Source organism: Oncorhynchus mykiss, chromosome 17, assembly GCF_057628025.1.
Source record: "Oncorhynchus mykiss isolate SJ-2025 chromosome 17, ASM5762802v1, whole genome shotgun sequence".
In the NCBI taxonomy this organism is placed as follows: Eukaryota; Metazoa; Chordata; class Actinopteri; order Salmoniformes; family Salmonidae; genus Oncorhynchus; species Oncorhynchus mykiss.
In genome coordinates this window covers 36,185,352-36,207,579 of record NC_143038.1, presented here as the reverse complement: position 1 = coordinate 36,207,579, position 22,228 = coordinate 36,185,352, and the positions used below count along the sequence as shown (strand labels likewise).

The following is a 22,228-nucleotide window of genomic DNA, read 5'->3' as shown; positions in this document are numbered from 1 at the left end:
AAGTACTTGCTTTTCAGAACAACATAATCATAATTTCTTGCAAACAGCTCCGTCAGAAGTTTATTTGCAGAGTTAAAGCAAAAACAACTAGTCCATGTAGAAAGAAATCCCCTTTGATAGGGCGGTCTCTGCCATCACATGTAAAAGGTAGCCTATTGAATGCAATGCAACTTATGATAACATACACTGAGTGCACAAAATATTAGGAACACCTTCCATGACGTTGACTGACCAGGTGAATCCGGGTGAAAGCTAAGATCCCTTGTTGATGTCACTTATTCAATCCACTTCAGTCAGTATAGATAAATGGGATGAGACAAGTTAAAGAAGTATTTTTAAGCCTTGAGACAATTGGGACATGGAGTGTGTATGTGTGCCACTCAGAGGGGGAATAGGTAGGACAAAAGACTGAAGTGCCTTTGAACGGGGTATTGTAGCAGGTGCCAGGCGCACCGGCTTGAGTGTGTCAAGAACTGCAACGCTGTTGGGTTTTTCATACTCAACAGTTTCCTGTGTGTATCAACTATGGTCCACTACCCCAAAGGACATCCAGCCAACTTGACCCAACTGTGGGATGCATTGGCGTCTTTGTCACCTTGTTGAGTCCATGCCCCCGAAGAATTGAGGCTGTTCTGAGGGCAAAAATGGGCGCAACTCAATATTTGGAGGGTGTTTCTAATGTTTTGTACACTTAGTGTATAATAACACATTGTTTTGTGAGAAACAAACTGCACATAGTTAAGAATATTGCAATTAAACCTCAACTGAGAACCAAATAGTTAAATTATCACATTTGATATTGTGTAATAGAAATAACTCACCTGTTACACTTAGAGAGTGTTGAATGTTCACCATATTGAACATGGAATGAATAATAAATAATTTGTTCAGAGTTGTTCAGACAGTGGATGTATAGTACAGTGTAAATAACATTATTCAAGTATTATTTTGTATTGTCTCTCAACTCAAACATTGTACTTGTAGTAGTAGTGGTAGTAGAATATACTAGTAGTAATATAGGTGATTGGAATGGTTGGTAGTAGAATTAGTCCCACAATTTGTGGTAGTTGTAGCAAGAAAGAACAAATAATAATTGAGAACTGTATTTTTCAGGACTTAATGCACTTAAGGTATAATCTCGGAATGCAACAACACAATAAACTCAATCAAATTAATAAAATGGAAACATCAAAAGAAACACACTACTTGTAGTCCCTTGAAGTGCTGTCTCTGTGTGTTTCTTTGACCCATTTATCATGTTATCCAATCGGTAGTTACAGTCCAGTCGCTGCAACTCCCGTACGGAGGGTCGAGAGCCGTGCGTCCTCCGAAACACAACCCAGCCAAGCCACACTGCTTCATGACAGAACGCCTGCTTAACGCAGAAGCCAGCCACACCAATGTGTCTGAAGAAACACCGTTCACCTGGCAACTGTGTCAGCATGCATTGCATCGCCTGGTCACGGCCAGCTGCGACAGAGCCTAGACTCGAACCAGGTTCTCTAGTTGCACAGCTAGCACTGCGATGCAGTGCCTTCGACCTCTGCACCACTCAGGAGGCCTGTCTCTGTGTGTTTTAAGGGCAGTGTGTAGGGGGCCGTACGGTTGTTCCACTGGACTGACATTGATGTGGTCTCCCACAGGGCACAGATGTCAGTACAACATCTAGTTTTGACTTACATTTTAGTTAAGTTGTCAACTAATGTGAATTCAATGTGAAATTAACCAAAAATGCTACCCTGTCATTAATTGGACCAATCAGTTTACCATGTTGATTCAACGTCATCACATTTAATATTTTGATTGAAATGACGTGGAAACAACGGTCATTGTCAGGCATAACAATAGGAGTGTCAAGACAGCACAAACAGATCTGGGACCGGGGCCTCGTTTCCCAGTTGCGATGTACTGTAACTTAAGCATTATGACGATCACATCAGATGCATCGTTATTTACGAACCAACTTTTTAATTGCGTTTCCTAAACAACCACTTTAAGAGAATGTTCGCTAAGGGCGTCGTTAGACCACGTGTCGACAGTGATAGGATCCAAAGAAAAGCAGCGCTGCTCTCGGAATCAGCTTTCTCCATTTAAATCATATCTTAACATGAGAACTATTCCACAATACTGAAAACAGATCAGCTACTAGAGAGATATTACCACCCATGGCTGTAAATAAGCTATTGAGGCAGCTTATTATGCTTACCCGATAATAATGCACTGAATCACAGATTGGGCACATCATTGTACAAATGTTGTCACACATCATGAAACACATTGAGGCAAAATATAACTAAATTGATCCCACTGGGCACACACTGATTGAATCAATGTTGTTTCCACGTAATTTAAAATAAATTATGTTGAACCATCTGTGCTGAGTGGGATTGAACATTAAATTATTTCAATATGATTTAAATAGGTTATATGGGCCGTTATAGGCTATCAATCTTTTAATGCAGGTTTTCATTTGCAGGTTTTCATTTGAAGCACCATTTTATCCTTCACTTGTTTGTAAAATGTGCTAATACTTTGGTAACTTTGTATCTGTAGTCAACTTCGTTCTGAAGTTATTGTCAGTCACAGTCAGACAGACAGCCTAAACATCTTGATCTTCTATGAATAAAGTGACGTGGAAGGGCAAAAAGCATCCAACGATGCACTTTGGCTCCTCTACAAGTGGTCTGGATCCCTCGTAGATGTGCAAAGTTTTCCTAATGAAGGCTCTGGGAAAAACCTTCGCTGCTAATGATACATCGCAAGAAGGTTCTTAGCGATGATCTTAACGCTACGACGGCTCTGGGAAATTACGCCCAGGCTAATTTTGCTGCTCTAGGTCAGCGATCCTGGGGAAGTTTGCACTGCCATTACAGCAGTCAACTACAGTAGGTGCCAGTGGCATATGTATCTAAGAATATTGTTGATTAACTGAAATCCTCAGGTATCTGCCCTGGTATCCTGAACTCAGCTGTATGCCCAGTCTTGTCCAGGCTGTTCCTGCTTCTAGTATTCCTGTGGTGCAGCCATTACCGAAGTCAATAAGGTTCCAGTGGCCCGATATAAAGGTGTTTTAACAGTTTTAACTCAGTAAGTCAGGTGCTTGTGTCCATACAGTAACAGTATATCACTGGGGTCCAGGTTAGTATATCAGGGGCGTTTTAATTGAACTCCTCCGGTATCTGTCCAGGTATCCTGAAGTCAGCTGTCTGCTGCGCTGTCTGGTCCAGGGTGTTCCTGGGGCTGGATGTGCAGGTAAAGCTGGCTCTGGTCTCCACCGTACAGCTGGTTCTCTGGAGGAACTGCAGGAAGTTCTCGTGGGCCGAGCCCTCGTGGCCGCTGGACAGGGCCAGCCGGGTGGAGTAGCAGCGCCGCAGCTTACACAGCTCCTCCCTGATCTGGCGGTTCAGCAGCCCATAAAAAAATGGGTTGACGGTAAAGGAGGAGTACGCTAGCCAGGTGACGGCCTCCTCTAGGTCAGGTGGGACCTTGGGTGGGTTGTTGATAGTCAGGTGCAGGTGGAAGGCGAAGTAAGGCAACCAGCAGAGCAGGAACTGGCCCACAATGACCACCAGGGTGAAGGCGGCCTTGCCCCCACCAAAGGGCCTTTTTTGGTGGAGCCTCCTGGGGGCGTTGCGGGTGGTGATGATAGTGGTCTGGCTGCTGATGGAATCTGATCGGTGTTTAAGATGGCTGGCCGTCCAGGACGGTAATGGTCCATGCTGTCTAGCCGCCACGCGGGCCACTTTATAGACGTTACAGTACACAGCAAAGATTACTGCAGCGGGCAGGCAGAAACAGGCCACTGTGAAGAGGACAGAGAAGGCCCGGCGGTGGCCGCTGTGGCTCCAGTGGAGAGAGCAGTGGGCGGCGCTGATGGAGCTCAGGCTGCCGTAGCTGGGCCAGCCGAACACAGTGGCCAGCCCCAGGAGGGCTGAGGCTACCCAGACCAGGACCATGACGGCTGTGGCTAGCTTCAGGGTCATCTTTACCTCGTAGCGCATGGGGTGGACAATGTAGTAGTAACGCTCCACGCTGATGGCCGTGATGGTGAAGATGGAGGCTGTAATTCATATCAAATCAAATGTTATAAATCGCTACACACAGTACAACAATCAAATGAAAGTGATAAAAAGAAACAGAAGACAAAAAATGAGAGATTAATATTTGAACATAAAAAACACAAATCTAAATCAAACAACTGATTGCTTAAAGTCATCAGAAATGGTACCCCATCCACTGTATAGTGCACTACTTTTGACCAAAGTCCTGGTGAGTAGTAGTGCACTATATACAGAATAGTGTGCCATTTAGGATGCAGCCCTACATTGTGTCTGTCCCTTGTACTTTACCTGCGATGAGGAACACGTTGAGGAAGACGTACACCTGGCACTCCAGCACTGTGAACACCACGCTGGCGAAGTACGGCGAGCTGGACACAATTCCCAAGGGCATGAGCAGCACGGCACACAGCAGGTCCACCGCACACAGGTGGCACACAAAGGCAAACTTCCTGAATTGAATGATTTTAACTTTATTAATCCCCAGAGAAGAAGCAATATACACCCTAAGTCCCGCTCAGGTAAATTATCAGCATTATCATCATACTGCAGGCCCTTCAATCAAAGCATCGGCCCCATGGTACAGTTCTAGACAATCTTGTATCTATGCCAATTCAAGTTAGCCCTATGGTATTTTCAAATAAGGGGTCACCAACTAAGCATAGTTCGAGGCATAGGCCTAATGGTTCTGTTCCAGGCAATCTGGTATCTATTACAATTCAAGCCAACCCCATGGTATTTTCTAGTAAGGGGTTACCTGTTGAACATGGCATGTTTGTAATAGAAATCCCGCAGCACCCTATCCACTGGACTGATTCATGTCAATGCCAGAAGTTTGATTTCTAAAATGTATTTGATTGTAACTCTGGCTTCTCAAACATTCTGGTTATAACTGAATCTTTGCTTCTCAAACATTCTGGTTATAACTGAATCTTGGCTAAAGAAGTCCATGTCGGACTCTGATGTGTATCTGACAGGTTATAACATTTTTAGGTCTGATAGAGTTGGCAGAGGAGGGGGTGTCGCCGTATACATACAGAGCAATTCAAATGTGTCTGTATCCATCACCACCTCTGTCCCTAAGCATTTTGAAGGTCCAGTCCTAAATGTAGGTCTAGTCCTAAATGTGGAACTCTGACATTAGTGGTAATTTATTGCTCTTCCTCAGCCTCCATATGTGCCCTTAACAAATTGTCTGACCTGCTGTCTAACTGTCCAACTGTTTAATCAGAATTGCAGATAGTGATTGATCTTAATCTAGATTGGTTGATGCCAGTATGTGATGGGTTGAAATATATTTGTATTGAGCTAAATCTAACTGAGCTGATAACTAAAACAACTCACAACGTCTTTAAATACCTAGACAAATTGACTCAATTAGATATTATTCTAACAAATGCCCCTCATTAATTGACAGCAAATGGGATATTTTCCAATGAGTATACAATTTAAATCTCGCTCACACATTACTACAAAGATACATTTTAGGAATTTTAATTTTTTTGTGTGTTTGAGATGGGGTTGAGTGACTGGGGGGTTGTGTCAACTATCAATGACTTGGATCAGGCCCTTAATTTTTGTATTACTCTGTTTAACAATGTTGCAGATAAATGTGTGCCGTACATAAAACTAAGGGTAAAAAAACGATGGAATCTTTGGTTTACTCATGAATTGTCTGAGGAATTACAGGAAAGAATTGTAGCTTGGGCTAAGACTAGACGGACTGATTCTACATCTGATTGGCAGTCCTTCAGACATTTCAGAAATACGTGTCTATCCCTGGTAAAAAAAAAAAGAAAGAAAGCTAAATCAACAAATTTATTGAATTGTGTATCAGAGAGTGGTGGTAATCCAGGCAATTTCTGAAAAGTGGTCAAATCTTACAATTTGAGATGCTTTTCATATTAACCATTCTGCTTCAGCTGGCCACGCGTTTAAAATGATAATCTAATCCCATAGAGGGAGTCTTTTAGTCACCTCAGACTCACATACTTTATTTTCATTTCAACCCTTTGATGTCTATGATGTACTAAGTGCTTTGCTAAAGATGGATGTTAAAAAAAACATTGGGTCTGATTCACTTCATCCCTTCTTGCTGCCCCACATATTGCAGAACCACTGACCTATATACGTCCTCCCCCTACATAAAGGAGGAGATCCTTCTAACTACTGTCCAATTTCCAAAATGTATTGCCTTTCCAGTTTTAGAATCCCTGAATAACTTTTAGCTAATAACTCTTTTAACTTCTCACTCTATTCTTAACGTGTACCAATACGGTTTTAGACCTGGACAGGGCACAGTTACAGCTGCTACACTTGTTTTAGATGATGTGGTAAATTGCTTGGATCAAAACATTTATTGTGCTGTCTTATTTATCAACCTTTCCCAGGCCTTCGATACCATTTCCCAGGCCTTCGATACCCTTTCCCAGGCGATACCCTTTCCCAGGCCTTCAATAACCTTTCCCAGGCCTTCGATACCCTTTCCCAGGCCTTCAATACCCTTTCCCAGGCCTTCGATACCCTTTCCCAGGCCTTCGATACCCTTTCCCAGGCCTTCGATACCCTTTCCCAGGCCTTCGATACCCTTTCCCAGGCGATACCCTTTCCCAGGCCTTCGATACCCTTTCCCAGGCGATACCCTTTCCCAGGCCTTCGATACCCTTTCCCAGGCCTTCGATACCCTTTCCCAGGCCTTCGATACCCTTTCCCAGGCCTTCGATACCCTTTCCCAGGCCTTCAATACCATTTCCCAGGCCTTCGATACCCTTTCCCAGGCCTTCGATACCCTTTCCCAGGCGATACCCTTTCCCAGGCCTTTGATACCCTTTCCCAGGCCTTCGATACCCTTTCCCAGGCCTTCGATACCCTTTCCCAGGCGATACCCTTTCCCAGGCCTTCGATACCCTTTCCCAGGCCTTCTATACCCTTTCCCAGGCCTTCGATACCCTTTCCCAGGCCTTCAATACCCTTTCCCAGGCCTTCGATACCCTTTCCCAGGCCTTCGATATCTATTCTGACATTTCACATTCTTAAAATAAATTGGTGATCCTAACTGACCTAAGACAGGGAAGTTTCACTAGGATTAAATGTCAGGAATTGTGAAAAACTGAGTTTAAATGTTTTTGGCTAAGGTGTATATAAACTTCCAACTTCAACTGTAAATAATGTTGGTCTATCTGTTAAAACGTGTCATATTCATCTGCATGCAGATGACACTGTTATGTATGCCATTGCCCCAACTGTCGAACAGGCTATTTTAAAGCTGCCATTTGTTTTATAACTCGTGACAGTTTTAATACTCACCACTGTATTCCTCATCAAAAGGTTGGCTGGTCCTCATTAAAGTCCTGTAGATCAATTTATTACTCCCTTTTTATTTACAAAGCCCTTCTACACAAGCTTCCAACTTACCTAACTTCATTGCTAACATATAAAAAATGAGATGCCAAACCCATTCACAGGGTTGGTTAACTCTTCAGATTCCTCGGCGTATCCACGGAATTAGGTAAATCCTTTTTTCATTTCATGCCCCAGATTTTTGGGATCACTTACAAAATGCATTACATGTGGATTCCCTGGTGCCACTAAGGCGTTTTAAACCCCTGATGTTAAAATTGTTCACTGTTTGTTTTGATTTGATCTTCATCTAAGTCACAACAATAGACAAACACAGTGTGTTTAAACTAATAACACACAAATTATTGTATTTTTCGTGTCTATATTGAATACATAATTTAAACATTCACAGTGTAGTTTGGAAAAAAGTATGTGAACCCCTAGGCTAATGACTTCTCCAAAAGCTAATTGGAGTCAGGAGTCAACTAACCTGCAGTTGAATCAATGACACGAGATTGGAGATTTTGGTTAGAGCTGCACTGCACCCATAAAAACATGCACAAAATGTTTGTTGGCTATTCACAAGAAGCATTGCCTGATGTGAACCATGCCTTTAACAAAAGAGATCTCAGAAGACCTAAGATTAAGAATTGTTTCCTTGCATAAAGCTGGAAAGGGTTACAAAAGTATCTCTAAAAGTCAGTTCAATGTAAGACAAATTGTCTATAAATGGAGAAATTTGAGCACTGTTGCTACTCTCCATAAGATTGGCCATCCTACAAAAATGACTGCAAGACTGCGCAGAATGCTCAATGATTAAGAAGAATCCTAGTGTCAGCTAAAGACTTACAGAAATCTTTGGAAGATGCTAACTTCTCTGTTGATGAGTCTACAATATGTAAAACACTAAGCAAGAATTGTGTTCATGGGGGGAACCCATGGAAGAAGCCACTGCTGTCCACTGCTGAAGTTTGCAAAAGAGCACCTGGATGTTCCACAGCGCTACTAGCAAAATATTCTGTGGACAGATGAAACTAAAGTTGTGTTGTTTGAATGGAACACAACACTATGTGTGGATAAAAAAAAGGCACAGCACACCAACATCAAAACCTCATCCCAACTGTAAAGTATGGTGGAGGGAGCCTGGACAGCTTGCAATCATCGACGGAAAAATGAATTCCCAGGTTTATCAAGACATTTTGCAGAAGAATGTAAGGCTATCTGTCTGCCAACTGAAGCTCAACATAAGTTAGGTGATGCAACAGGACAACAACCCCAAAAAACAGAAGTAAATCAACAGAATGACTTCAACATTCGAAAACATGCCTTCTGGAGTGGCCCAGTCAGTCCTGACCTCAACCCGATTGAGATGCTGTGGCCTGACCTCAAGAGAGCGGTTCACACCAGACATCCCAAGAATATTGTGGAACAGAAACAGTTTTGTAAAAAGAATGGTCCAAAATTCCTCCTAACCGTTGTGCAGGTCTGTTCAGCAACTATAGAAAATGTTTGGTTGAAGTTATTGCTGCCAAAGGACGGTCAACCTGTTATTAAATCCAAGGGTTCCCATACTTTTTCCAACCTGCACTGTGAATGTTTACCTGGTGTGTTCAATAAAGACATGAAAAATTACAATTGCCTGTGTGGTATTAGTTTAAGCAGACTGTGTTTGTCTATTGTTGTGACTTAGATGAAGACCAGATAACATTTTATGACCAATTTATGCAGAAATCCAAGTCATTCTAAAGGGTTCACTTACTTTTTCTTCCCACTGTATATATACAATACCAGTCAAAAGTTTGGACACACCTACTCATTCAAGGATTTTTCTTTATTTTTACTTCTACTTTTTTCTAGTGAAGAACTATGACTCATGAGAACAATGAAATAACACATATGGAATCATGTAGTAACCAAAAATGTGTTTAACAAATAAAAATATATTTAATATGTGAGATTCTTCAAAGTAGCCACACTTTACCTTGATGACAGCTTTGCACAATCTTAGCATTCTCTCAACCAGCTTCACCTGGAATGCTGTTCCAACAATCTTTAAGGACTTCCCACAAATACTGAGCATTTGTTGGCTGCTTTTCCTTCACTCTGTGGTTCAACTCATCTCAAACCATCTCATTTTGGTTGAGGTCAGGGGATTGTGGAGGCCAGGTCATCTGATGCAGCACTCCATCACTCTCCTTCTTGTTCAAAAAGTCCTTACACAGCCTGAGGGTGTTTTGGGTCATTGTCCTGTTGAAAAACAAATGATAGTCCCACTAAGCGCAAAACAGATGGGATGGCGTTTCGCTGCAGAATGCTGTGGTAGCCATGTTGGTTAAGTGTGCCTTGAATTCTAAATAAATCACTGACAGTGTCACCAGAAAATCACCCTCACACTATCACACCTCCTCCTCCATGCGTCACGGTGGGAACCACACATGCAGAGATCATCCGTTCACCTACTCTGCGTCTCACAAAGGCACTGCGATTGGAACGAAAAATCTCAAATTTGGACCAAAGGACAGTCTTCCACCGGTCATCAGACCAAAGGACAGATTTCCACCGGTCCAATGTCCATTAATCGTGTTTCTTGGCCCAAGCAAGTCTCTTCTTATTATTGGTGTCCTTTAGTAGTTGTTTCTTTGCAGCAATTCGACTATGAAGGCCTGATTCATGTTGTCTTCTCTGAACAGTTGATGCTGAGATGCGTCTGTTACTTGAAATCTGTGAAGCATTTACTAGGGCTGCAATTTCTGAGGATGGTAACTCTAATGAATTTATCCTCTGCAGCAGAGGCAACACTGGGTCTTTCCTTCCTGTGGCAGTACTCATGAGAGTCAGTTTCATCATAGTGCTTGTTGGTCTTTACGACTGCACTCAAAAGACACTCAAAGTTCTTGAAATTCAACACATTGACTGACCTTCAAGTCTTAAAGTAATGGTGGACTGTTGTTGCTCTTTGCTTATTTGAGCTGTTCTTACCATAATATGGATTTGGTATTTTACCAAATAGGGCTATATTCTGTATACCAACACTAACTTTTCACAACACAACTGGTTGGCTCAAATACATTAATAACCTCTACAGGATACTTGTCCCCCTGCGGGACGGTTTTAACCTCTCTAGGCTAGGGGGCGGTATTTTCACGTCTGGATGAAAAGTGTTCCCAAAGTAAACTGCCTGCTACTCAGGCCCTGAAGCTAGGATATGCATATTAGTATATTTGGATAGAAAACACTCTGAAGTTTCTATAACTGTTTGAATGATGTCTGTGAGTATAACAGAAATTATTTGGCAGGTGAAACCCCGAGGACAAACCATCCAGAAATATTTTGTTTTGAGGTCACTCTCTTTTCAATGAGTTTCTATGTGGATCTAGATTTCTAGGGCACTTGCTTGCAGTTCCTATCGCTTACACTGGATGTCAACAGTCTTTTGAAATTGGTTGATGTTTTTCCTTTGACAAATGAAGAAGTAGGGCTGTTCAGAACGAGGGTCGAGTCTAGTGTACTGTTGTGGTTGGGGCACGCGACCTGAAAGCTTGCTCCACTTTGTTTTTATCCGCTATTGAACGCAGATTATCCCATCTTAAATTTGATTGATTATTTATGTTACAAAATACTTATAGTTGTATTAGGAAAGTTCTTTGAAATGTTTGGACAAAGATTACAGGTAACTTATTAGGTCTTTTGTAGTCATGTTGCGCGAGTTGGAACCAGTGTTTTTCTGGATCAAACGCGCCAAATAAATGGACATTTTGAAGATATAACGACAGAATTAATCAAACAAAACTACCATTTGTGATGTTTATGGGACATATTGGAGTGCCAACAGAAGAAGCTCTTCAAAGGTAATGCATGAATTATGTCGTTATTTCTGAGTTTTGTGTCGCGAAATATGATTGTCTGTGTTTGTTTGATGGGGTGCTGTCCTTACATAATCGCATGGTTTGCTTTCGCCGTAAAGCCTTTTTGAAATCTGACACTGTGGCTGGATTAACAAGAAGTTAAGCTTTATTTTGACATATTGGATGTGCATTTTCAAGAATGTAAAATATTTACAATCCTGTAGTTTGAATTTGGCACCCTGCACTTTCACTGGATGTTGGCCAGGTGGGACGGTAGCGTCCCATCTAGCCTAGAGAGGTTTAACGTACGCTAATGTGATTAGGACATAGACATATCTAATATGGGCAGAAATCTTACATTCTTGTTAATCTAACTGCACTGTCCAATTTACAGTAGCTATTACAATGCAATAATACCATGCTATTGTATAAGGAGACTGCACAGTTATGTACTTGAAATTGCATCAATAAACCAATTAGGCACATTTGGGCAGATGTGATACAACATTTTGAACTGTACGTGGTCTAAAACTTTGCACATACACTGGTTCCATCTGGTGTTCAAAATCTAAATTGTGCCTCAACTGTAATAATACATTGTAGCCTTTCTCTGGCGTTTTAAAGATGATGGACAGATTAGATCTTTTACCAGATCTAATGATTTATATTCTCCTACATTAATTTCACATTTCCACAAACTTCAAAGTGTTTCCTTTCAAATTATATCAAGAATATGCATATCTTTGCTTCAGGTCCTGAGCTACAGGAAGTTATATTTGGGTATGCCATTTTAGGCAAAAATTGAAAAAAATTGGTTTTTAATAGCCTGTTTAAATGTCTAACGTCAATTAGTGACAGACTCATTACTTCCAAGCAAAGTACATTTTTTGTCTCCTTGTCCTCAGCTAAAGAAGGTTGTAGCACAGCCTGAATGTCGTAGAGACAAACCAAATATATCCCATATGCATCAGAGTTGTGACTTTCCCCTGCATCTTACAGCTTGTTTTTAGTGTAAAGCATTGCGGTGTTGTTTTTGATCGCTTTATACAATCAGGTCCATTAAACTTGTTTTCAAATTCTTAAGTTAACAAAGGGTAGGCCTATGCTTTTAGCCCTTTACTTTAACAAAAGCCACAGTACCCTCACATACCTCCTCAATTCAAGCCCTGGTTTAAACTTAACACACCAAGCTCTTCACTGACACTGAGATATTTAAGGAGTGCATGATGACTGAAGGACCTGGCTGACCAAATCTATGGATAGTAGACTATCATTTTGCCTGTCCAACAGGTAGGCCTACCTCTTATTTATTGAACAGGAAGAAATGGGCTACAACACAAAGCCCTCCTGTTGTTAGTAGCCTACATTAAAACTAAAATGAAGAATGTTTAAATTAATTAGGTGTTCTCAAATTAGCCTACTTTCAGCACCCATGTGCTGTCCATCGCCACGGCTGCCACTTCATAGTAATGTATGTATATTACTCGAATATGGGTTACTGTGAGGTCAATAAAAACTCGGATGAATTGCTTCATTATGGGCAATGAAACATTGTTTTTTATTCAAATCAATTATTGCAATAGCAACCTTACCTCCGGTCCTCCTTCCCATTTTTACAGATTAACAAGGTATCAGTAGGCCTAGACTGTGCGCACATATAGCATTTTAGGACAAATTGACTTGCCTCCTAAAGTGCCACCGTACAGAGCACAGTCATTGGTTAGGCGGCACAAAAGGGTTTACATCAGCAAAAGCAGGGCAGGCTGGGGCTCATGATTGGGAACGCCTATCCATTGCAGTGTGTGATGTACTGTAGTCTAGTTTTATATACACCATCTCAGCAGGGCAAAGTCTATGAAATATAACTTTGCCATGTGCTTCTCCAAGCAAGCTCTTCGTATAGCCTTGGCCTAAGCCCATTTTATAGGCCAGCCTTTCTCAAAGCTTTTGTGCCAGGGACACCATAGAGGTGTCAAGGTGTTTTCAACAGCTAGTCTGTTGCAATATTTTGATTTTGTTGCAGCAAGAGAGGAGACACTGGTCTTACATAAGTAGGTAGAATGAAGGGGGTTTTATGTCTTCACTGCCATCTTGTAGAGTTGCGGGTCTTCTCTGCTGCTGAACAGCCAGAACGTGGACAGACACATCTCATTCAAATGAGCGTGCAGGCCTTGGTCACAGGACAGCTCCAATAGTTTATCATCAAGAACCGGTGATAAGCTGTGGCATGCTGACTAGACCGGGCAAGCACGTGCGTCATAGCTTGATATTGCTAGCGAGTTTGTCCTGCGAAATAATTAATGTATTTCATATTATTTAACAAGGCAAGTCAGTAAGAACAAATTCTTACTTGCAATGACGGCCTACCCTGGCCAAACCGTAACCCGGATGACGCTGGGCCAATTGTATACCGCCCTATGGAACTCCCAATCACGTCCGGTTGCGACACAGCCTGGACTCAAACCAGGGTCTGTAGTGATGCCTCTAGCACTGAGATGCAGTGCCTTAGAGCGCTTGTTCACTTGGGAGCCCCATATAAACATTGGGTTGTTATTTTACCTGAAATGCACAAGGTCCTTTTTTTCTGGATCTTTGTAGAATTTAGACCCAAAATCATGTGTTCTCTACTCCGCCAATTAATCTACAGATATGAGTATTTTTCTTTCTTCTTCTTCTTCTTCCGTAGACTTTATATGGAGGTTGGCAACCAACTTTAAGGTAGTCCTCGAATTTGAGCTTGAGTTTTGCTTAGATGTGTCCCCATCAATTTACCTATGTGATCCATAGCCACATCACCCACGTCAGCCAGAGTTGAGAATATATATAAAATGCATATAAAAAAAACATATAAAAAATGCCTCTATACACTCGGTCTCTCCAGATGCCCAGTTTTTTCTTGAAATCAGCAATTTTTTAAATTTGCTTGGGAAATGTCACTTGCATGTTCCTGCATGGATAGGTTGAGCAGCTGTCTCGACGGTAGGCCTACAGATCCCGATACAATGGTCCCAATGTAATTCATGACCCTTTATGTACTCATTCAGAACATTGACTATTTCACCTGCAGTTGTATTTTGAGGCAACTCTTTGCAACAAGGAAATTATTCATACATGTAGCGAGTATATACAAGAAGCGTGCATTTCAAATGTCAGTCGTCTCATCTAATTGGATTGCAAAGTGTGGGCTCTGTCTAAAACCTGCATGCGATTCAACATAATCTGCCACATCCTGGATTCTACGTGTGACAGTGTCATTGGAAAGTGGGATTACACTGATCTTTGTAGCAGCAGTTGGGTCTAAAACCTCTTGGCAAGGATCCACAACTGAGGGCATGACCATATTTTCAACTATAGTGAAAGGAGCCTGGAAAATGTTATGAGAGAGGAAATATGAAGCCTTCTGACACGCCCTGGCCATAGAGAGGCTTTTATTCTGTATTTTGGTTGGACGTAACAGAACTACCCACCACCAAAGAACCAAGCAGCGTGGCCAGGAGGAGCAAGGATCCTGGGCCCGGGAGAAGAGTGAGTGGAGGACTTCACGGACATGGGAGGAGGTTATGGCAGGGGACTAGACCCTGCCATGGAAACAGGCGGAAACAGCAAGGGAGGAATGGTGGCGATACCAGGAGTCACGGCAACGAGGCAAGCATGAGAGGCAGCCCCAAAAAATTGTGGGGGGGGGTTACACGGGGAGGGTTACACGGGGAGGGTGGCAGAGTCAGGGTTCCGACCTGAGCCAACTCCTCGTGCTTACCGTGGGGAGTGAGTGACTGGCCTGTGCACCATGCCTATCCGGTTCTGCGCACCATGCCTTCAGTGCGCATCCACAGCCCGGTGCGCGCTCCCCACAGTGGTCGTGCTAGAGTGGGCATTCAGCCAGTTCCTGGCCTCCGGTGCGTCTCTTCGGCCCAGGTTATCCTGCGCCAGCTCTACGCATAGTGTCCCCGGTTCGCCAGCAAAGCCCAGTGCGGCCTGTTCCAGCTCCCCGCACATGCTGGGCTAAGGGGGGTATCCAGCCAGGACAAGTTATGCCAGCTCTGCGCTCTAGACCTCCGGTGCGTCTCTTCGGCCCAGGTTATCCTGCGCCAGCTCCAAGCATAGTGTCCCCGTTTCAGCCAGCAAAGCCCAGTGCAGCCTGTTCCAGCTCCCCGCACTTGCTGGGCTAAGGGGAGTATCCAGCCAGGACAAGTTATGCCAGCTCTGCGCTCTAGACTTCCGGTGCGCCTCCACGGTCCAGTGTGTCCTGCGCTGGCTCTCCACACTCACCGAGCTAGAGTGGGTATCCAGCCAGGACGTGTTGTGGCAGCTCCACTCACTAGGCTGCCAGTATGTCTCCTCAGTCCGGTGAGACCTGTTCCGGCTCCACGTTCGAAGCCTCCAGAGCCTCCTTTATTCTCTATTTTGGTTAGGCCAGGGTGTGACTAGGGTGGGCATTCTAGTTTCTTTATTTCTATGTTATCTATTTCTTTGTTTTTGGCCGAGTGTGGTTCCCAATCAGAGGCAGCTGTCTATCGTTGTCTCTGATTGGGAATCATACTTAGGTAGCCTTTTCCCCACCTGTGTTTTGTGGGTAGTTGTTTTCTGTATAGTTTATTTGCCTTACAGAGCTGTTAATTTTTTCACTTTGTTATTTTGTTTGAGTGTTTTGATCAATAAATATCATGAACACTTATCACGCTGCGCTTTGGTCCATGCCTTCTGACGAGAGACACCTTCAGTAAACTCTCATTGTCTGTGAAATTATTGTGCAGCATTTTTGCTTGGTTGGACTTTTCTTTTTTGTAAAAATACAAATCTGGTTCATGCTTGAGATGTGGATACTTTGTTTCTAAACGTCTGCAGATTTTCGATAACTTCATAGCATTGCTACTTAGGCAAGTCTGATATATCCCAGAGACTAGTTTTGGCAGGCAGGTCTCATTTGAATAAAATCCAGAGAGAAAGAGAGCATGCAGGTTGCACAGCAAGGTTAGCTTGTGTGTGTGTGTGTGTGTTTTTTGTGTAGCTATACTTAGTTATGGTGACACAATTCGCTTACTGTGTCATGCATAGTTCAGCGCATTGGGAAAGTAGGTCTACGGCAAGTATTTATTTGAGTCAAATAAGCTGCAGACCACAACAACACAAAATACATCATATTCAAGACAAATATGCTGCAGGCCTGCAAGCATTCCTCCACAGAACTGCGCTGGGGTTTGAGAAAGGCTGGTATAGGCTATAGATAAGGATGAGGGGCATCATTGGGCACACATGAAATGCTATAGTAAGCAACTAACTCTCAGACCCTGAGCAATATGACATTTAATCTATTACAAATGGCATGACCCTCCCTTAGACAAAAAAAAATACTAAAAATACTAAACCCTCCCCCTGACTGAAATTGAAAAAGCATGACCCTCCCCCATTTTCCTCTGGGTAACTATTGTGTAAATTATACCTCTCCCTTAGCCTATTTAATTAGCCTGGGGAGATGCACTTACTGTACTATAATGTTAAAATGAGGTGAAATCAAAAGTTGTTTTTTTACACACCGTCATAATTTAAATGATATCACTGCCAATGTTTTGGCTTGGTGGTCCCAAAAATGACCTACAGTAATTTACGAAGTCGAATTAGGAACCACTTTGGCCACCCTGTGGACTAGATGTCATAGCCATGTGTTTCTGGAGTATTGTCAGGCATTACATGCATTTGAGCAAAGATACAAATGTATGTACATGTATTTGAAATACATTTTACGTGATGTTAATATATTGAAATGAATTTTTTTTCTGTATGTGTTCATTAGAACAAATTGAACTTTAGCACTGATGTCTGGTGAAACAAGTACAATAAATATGTATATATATATATATAAATTCCAGAAGATACAACTCAATTATTTAATAGTATACGCAATAGAAACAAGGAGATTGTGCATACATTATCAGTACATTAGAAAGTCATAGGGGACCCAAGTTCCTTTTATGATGTACAGTGTATCTGTTTTCATGCATTTATAATCTGGTGTATTTTTTTAACAGCCTGCCAGCCAAAACAAGATGGCCACAACGGAAATAAGTTGCAAAACTGTTTTGTGTTATTCTTGTTGATGACGCATTGTATTCACTTATGTGTTATCCTTGATGATTATCAATTGTGGTTGAATTATGTTTTTAAATGGTCAAATAAATCAAATCAAAAAAGTACCAAAGTACCTGAGGTGCGGGGCTTTGACCACCACCACCAGCACGGCTGTGTTAGCCAGCAGCGCCACCACGTTCAGGGTCACCATGAAGAATATCCCTGTCAGGTCCTTGAAGCGTGTCTGGGAGTTGGGCAATGTGCCCAGCTGTCTGCTAGGGGCTGAAGGGAGGGGCGCCCCCAGCCCCCACCACAGGCTCTCATTGGCTGTCGTATCATTGAGGTCAGGGGTCAGAGGTGAACCAGAGTGTTCCATAGTTCACAATGAGAGTTCCAGAACAGACATAAAAAGCGTTCCATTAGGCCTAGACTCCCCCATCTTTCACTGGTGTGGTGAGCCAGAGGATTCCTTCTGCTTAAGAGTCAAACGGTTAAACTACGTTTCCCTGTTGGAAGAAAAAGGAAGACATCGTCAATGGACTGGTTGTGTTTTTGGGGATACTTCTGAATTGACAGTAAAACATCATCAGCCAAGTTTTGTAGACCAATGTGTATTTCACCTTGAAATACACATTGGCAAAAACAACACAAACACTGACATCATAATTCACCACTGCAAGAGAATGATGAGATTATCTCTGCATGCTAAGCCCTGTTCCGTTTTCATTATTGCAATGTCACACTTAATACTCTCAAGGGATAATAACAACTATTTAACATCAAATCCACAACGGAAGTGACATTTTTCTATTGTTTAGGAATATAATTTGCTTTCATTTTGTAGACACTTCACTGTTGGCCTATCCGTTGTGTTCACAAATATCCATAGATTTTTTTCCCCTCTGTGTTGATACTGCCCATTAGTTTCAACACAGTTGATTGACACAGGTGTCTACTACTATCGACCCTAAATCTATAGAAAATGACATCTGTAACATTTCCCTTTGGATTGTGGGACTATTTATAAAAGAAAGGATGCTCTCTCTCTCTCTCGCCCCCCCCCCCCCCCTCTCTCTCTCTCTCCGTAAGAGGATAGGAGGATAGGGACCTGATCAATAGGAATAATTCATTGAGGAGAGGAGGACACTCTCCCTCTCTCTTTTCTCCTCCATCCTTCTATCGTTCCCTAACCTTTTCAAATGGAAGATAATGAGCTTGCTTGTTTTAGCCATGCAGCTGCGGGGGACTGGCACTGTTGATTAGTATGTGCCCAGTGTCACCCTGACTGCGTAGGGCCTGCATAGGGCCATCAAAGACACACAACCTCTCACCAGAACAGACTTGATCTCCATCTCTATCAAATACAATATAGTTCAATGAACACTGTGTTCAGCTTTCGGTAACAACAATGTACAACATAGGCCTCGTCACATTAACATTTCACTTGCCCCTGTTTATCAGAACTGTACGTGCGTATTGAGTGCCTTCTTATGTACTGTAGCTGTGCATCTAAACCTTTTTAAGGTCTGTCATATGTCAGAGGGACAGTGATATCAAGTGTGTGGGTGACTTCAAAGCAACTTTATCCCCACACACATGGCTCACATATTATGCTCTGCTCCCCTTCATGTGTGTGCCATGAAGATAAGAGGGACGCAACCACAAAAACCCCAACCTTCAATGTATTGCTGTTCCTGCTTGTTTCACTCACTCACACACCCACCCACCCACGCACACACACACACACACACACACACACACACACACACACACACACACACACACACACACACACACACACACACACACACACACACACACACACACACACACACACACACTGTCACCTGAAACACGGCTGTGCAAGGAGCATCATCAGTTTCCCAGAACCTATGACTATGCATGCTGTTCTGTTGTGTCCTATTTCCATGTGCTTGCTGGTAGACTAGTGCTGCTCTACTGATGCTCTCTCCCTCTGTAATCGGCTCTGGTGGCCGTCCGGCGGATTGGCAAGCCGTGTTAGTAATGAGATTTATCCACAGTACAAAAAGGACGAGTCAGTGCATGTACGTCTTTGTGTACATTATGTAAGGATGTCCCCGTTATCATCCTGTCCTAGTGTCAAGCCTACATACAGCATTTGGCATCTCCTTTAAATGCATAAGTTAGGCTTCTGAACTGGACATTTTAAGCCATGCAATAGTATTTGGTTCAATATCACTTCTTTCTCAGGAAGATTACTTTTATAAAAGTCTATTATAAGTATTTTGTCTGGCAAAATGTATGGTTTTCTTAAATGTCTAGCCCAGGACAATTGAAAAAAAATTACTGTCAGTTTCAGGAGACCAAGAGGGTATTATGGACTTGAATGAATGATCTAGTACAATTTGATTGAAATGAAAACATCTGCCACAAATAAATCACACCTCTTTGGATGTGAGACATCCTCCTGATGATCAGAATACAACAGTCTTTAAGAGGTTGTTGTGCATCGATTAACAACAGTTAGATTCTGGGTTAAACTTGGAACATTGTTATACTCAGAGGTATAGTATATGAGGAGTGATAGAGACTGGTTTTTACATCAGAAGTTAATGGTTATCTGTAGGAGTCAGATGGCTTTGGAATGTTGGGTGGGCGGGAGGAAGTCACAGGATTGCTAGGGGATACAGGTGGAGATCTTTGGATTAGGCATCAAGGGGGTTGAGGTCAGGTCAGATCCCCTTGAGGGAGAAACAATGGTTTATTACCCTATTACTTTGTCTTCCTGTCGAATAATAGATGTAAGGATTGGAGAGAAGGAGGAGTGCATCTAAACTGGAGTATATATACTTGTGTTGGTGGAAACATGTTTTGTCTAATGCAGCTGTATTGGCCCTCTGGGAAAAATGTAACTTGGTTTAAGCTTTCATAATGTCCGTTGAGTTTTTACTCTTCTGGGAATTAGAACCTAACACACTCAACACACTGAGCTCCGGCTAAATAATAGGCTACCCAAGCTTATATCAACATGTAAGCTATCTTATCTTATTCTTATTGTATATCTAAAATCAAATTACACAATAAGTGTTATCAACATAGGCACCACTATAAAGTGGTATTTATTAGTATTTATAGTATTTATTTCAGGCACCAAATTTAGTTGGTTAACCTGGACTTGCTTACACACACAGGAAAGAAACCTTTTTGTTTTAAATGATTCAAGTCAATGTTTTTATCATTAAATCATAACTCACCTGACATGAGTTGTGAATGGATGTTTATCATAAAAACATAAAATCCTCCCGTCCAACTCCCACTCCTCTTGAGTTATGTAGGGTGAACTACGTGGATTGTCCAGGGGGTTTTCTGTTCCCAGGTGGACTGGAATTCCATTATGTATTTTATGTATCCAGGCCTGCCATAAGGCTCTGAAGTCTGGGTCGGTGCCAACAGATGCTAAGACAACAGGTGTACCCTTCCCTAACCCTCCAGACCTCTTTCAGTACCTATCAACCTCTAGATCTGACACCAAGGATGGCTCACTAAAGCTTGGCGCTCTGCTCCTTCTGCTCCTGGTCCACAATTGATAAGTATCCCTGATGGACGGATGTCCTGTGGGAAGGACTCCTGGGTAGGACTGGTGTCAGAGTAGAGGAGCGATAGACTGATAGGTGATGTGCAGACTAGGGAACTCAGAAACAGCACAGCTGGCTGGCTAGATGGGGGAGGGGCTAGGCACCAGTCAACGTTAGAATCACATCATCAACAGAGGATCATTGGTGAGGATGCTTTTGTGAAACTACGCCCACCCTCATTGTCCCGCCCACACTGTCTCTTTCTCTCATCTCTCAGTCAGTATATGGCTGTGACTGTCACACTTTGAATGGTATGCATCAGCCTAAACACACACTTCTCTGTCCTCCTCCTGTCGCTCCAGGACTCCCCTGGGTCCTAAGAGTACACACACACACACACACACACACACACACACACACACACACAGTTAGGGGTTCAACATGTTTTATTATATTTGGAAAACAGTTGCAAAAAGTAATTTAATAGCATCAGTGAAGACCAAACTGAATATTGTGAGATGAGTGGGAATTGGAAAGTCGTGTATATAACAGGCACAATGTGTTTTTAAGGCTATGTGAGTGAATATATCACAAATCAAATCAAATCTATATTATATATATATAATCTACAGTACTCTTAAATCATTCCTAGGACCATGCCTCAGGACTACCTGGCCTGATGACCCCTTGTTGTCCCCAGTCCACTTGGCCGTGTTGCTGCTCCAGTTTCAACTGTTCTGCCTGCGGCTATGGAACCCTGACCTGTTCACCGGATGTGCTACCTGTCCCAGACCTGCTGTTTTAAACTCTCTAGAGACAGCAGGAGCGGTAGAGATACTCTGAATGATAGGCTATGAAAAGCCAAATAACATTTACTCCTGAGGTGCTGACCTGTTGCACCCTCGACAACCACTGTGATTATTATTATTTGACCCTGCTGGTCATCTATGAACATTTGAACATCTTGGCCATGTTCTGTTATAATCTCAACCCGGCACAGCCAGAAGAGGACTGGCCACACGTCATAGCCTGGTTCCTCTCTAGGTTTCTTCCTAGATTCTGGCCTTTCTAGGGAGTTTTTCCTAGCCACTGTGCTTCTACACCTGCATTGCTTGCCGTTTGGGGTTTTAGGCTCGGTTTCTGTACAGCACTTTGTGACATCAGCTGATGTAAGAAGGGCTTTATAAATACATTTGATTGATTGATTCAAATTTGCTCCTTAATTATTTGTTATTTAAAAAATAAAAAATAAATCTTATTTTACATTAACATTTTATTTATTTATTTTTTACTTCAGTTTATTTTAGTAAATACTTTCTTAGTCGATGCACGGGTGCAGGGTTTTGTCCTTCTCCACAAAGAA

The 22,228-nt window shown here is 42.4% G+C and overlaps 1 protein-coding gene across 1 annotated transcript; it reads right to left on the bottom strand.

Annotated features, from left to right (window-relative positions):
• Positions 1-29: 29 nt before the first annotated feature.
• On the bottom strand, positions 30-20,975 carry LOC110494075 (putative G protein-coupled receptor). Its single transcript, XM_021568772.3, has 4 exons — positions 20,545-20,975; positions 17,443-17,814; positions 4,350-4,510; positions 30-4,060 (listed from the first exon to the last, which is right to left on the bottom strand). Exons 2-4 carry the CDS (start codon positions 17,682-17,684, stop codon positions 3,159-3,161), a joined length of 1,305 nt encoding a protein of 434 aa, XP_021424447.3. The 5' UTR covers positions 17,685-17,814; positions 20,545-20,975; the 3' UTR covers positions 30-3,158.
• Between the last annotated feature and the right edge of the window lie 1,253 nt (positions 20,976-22,228).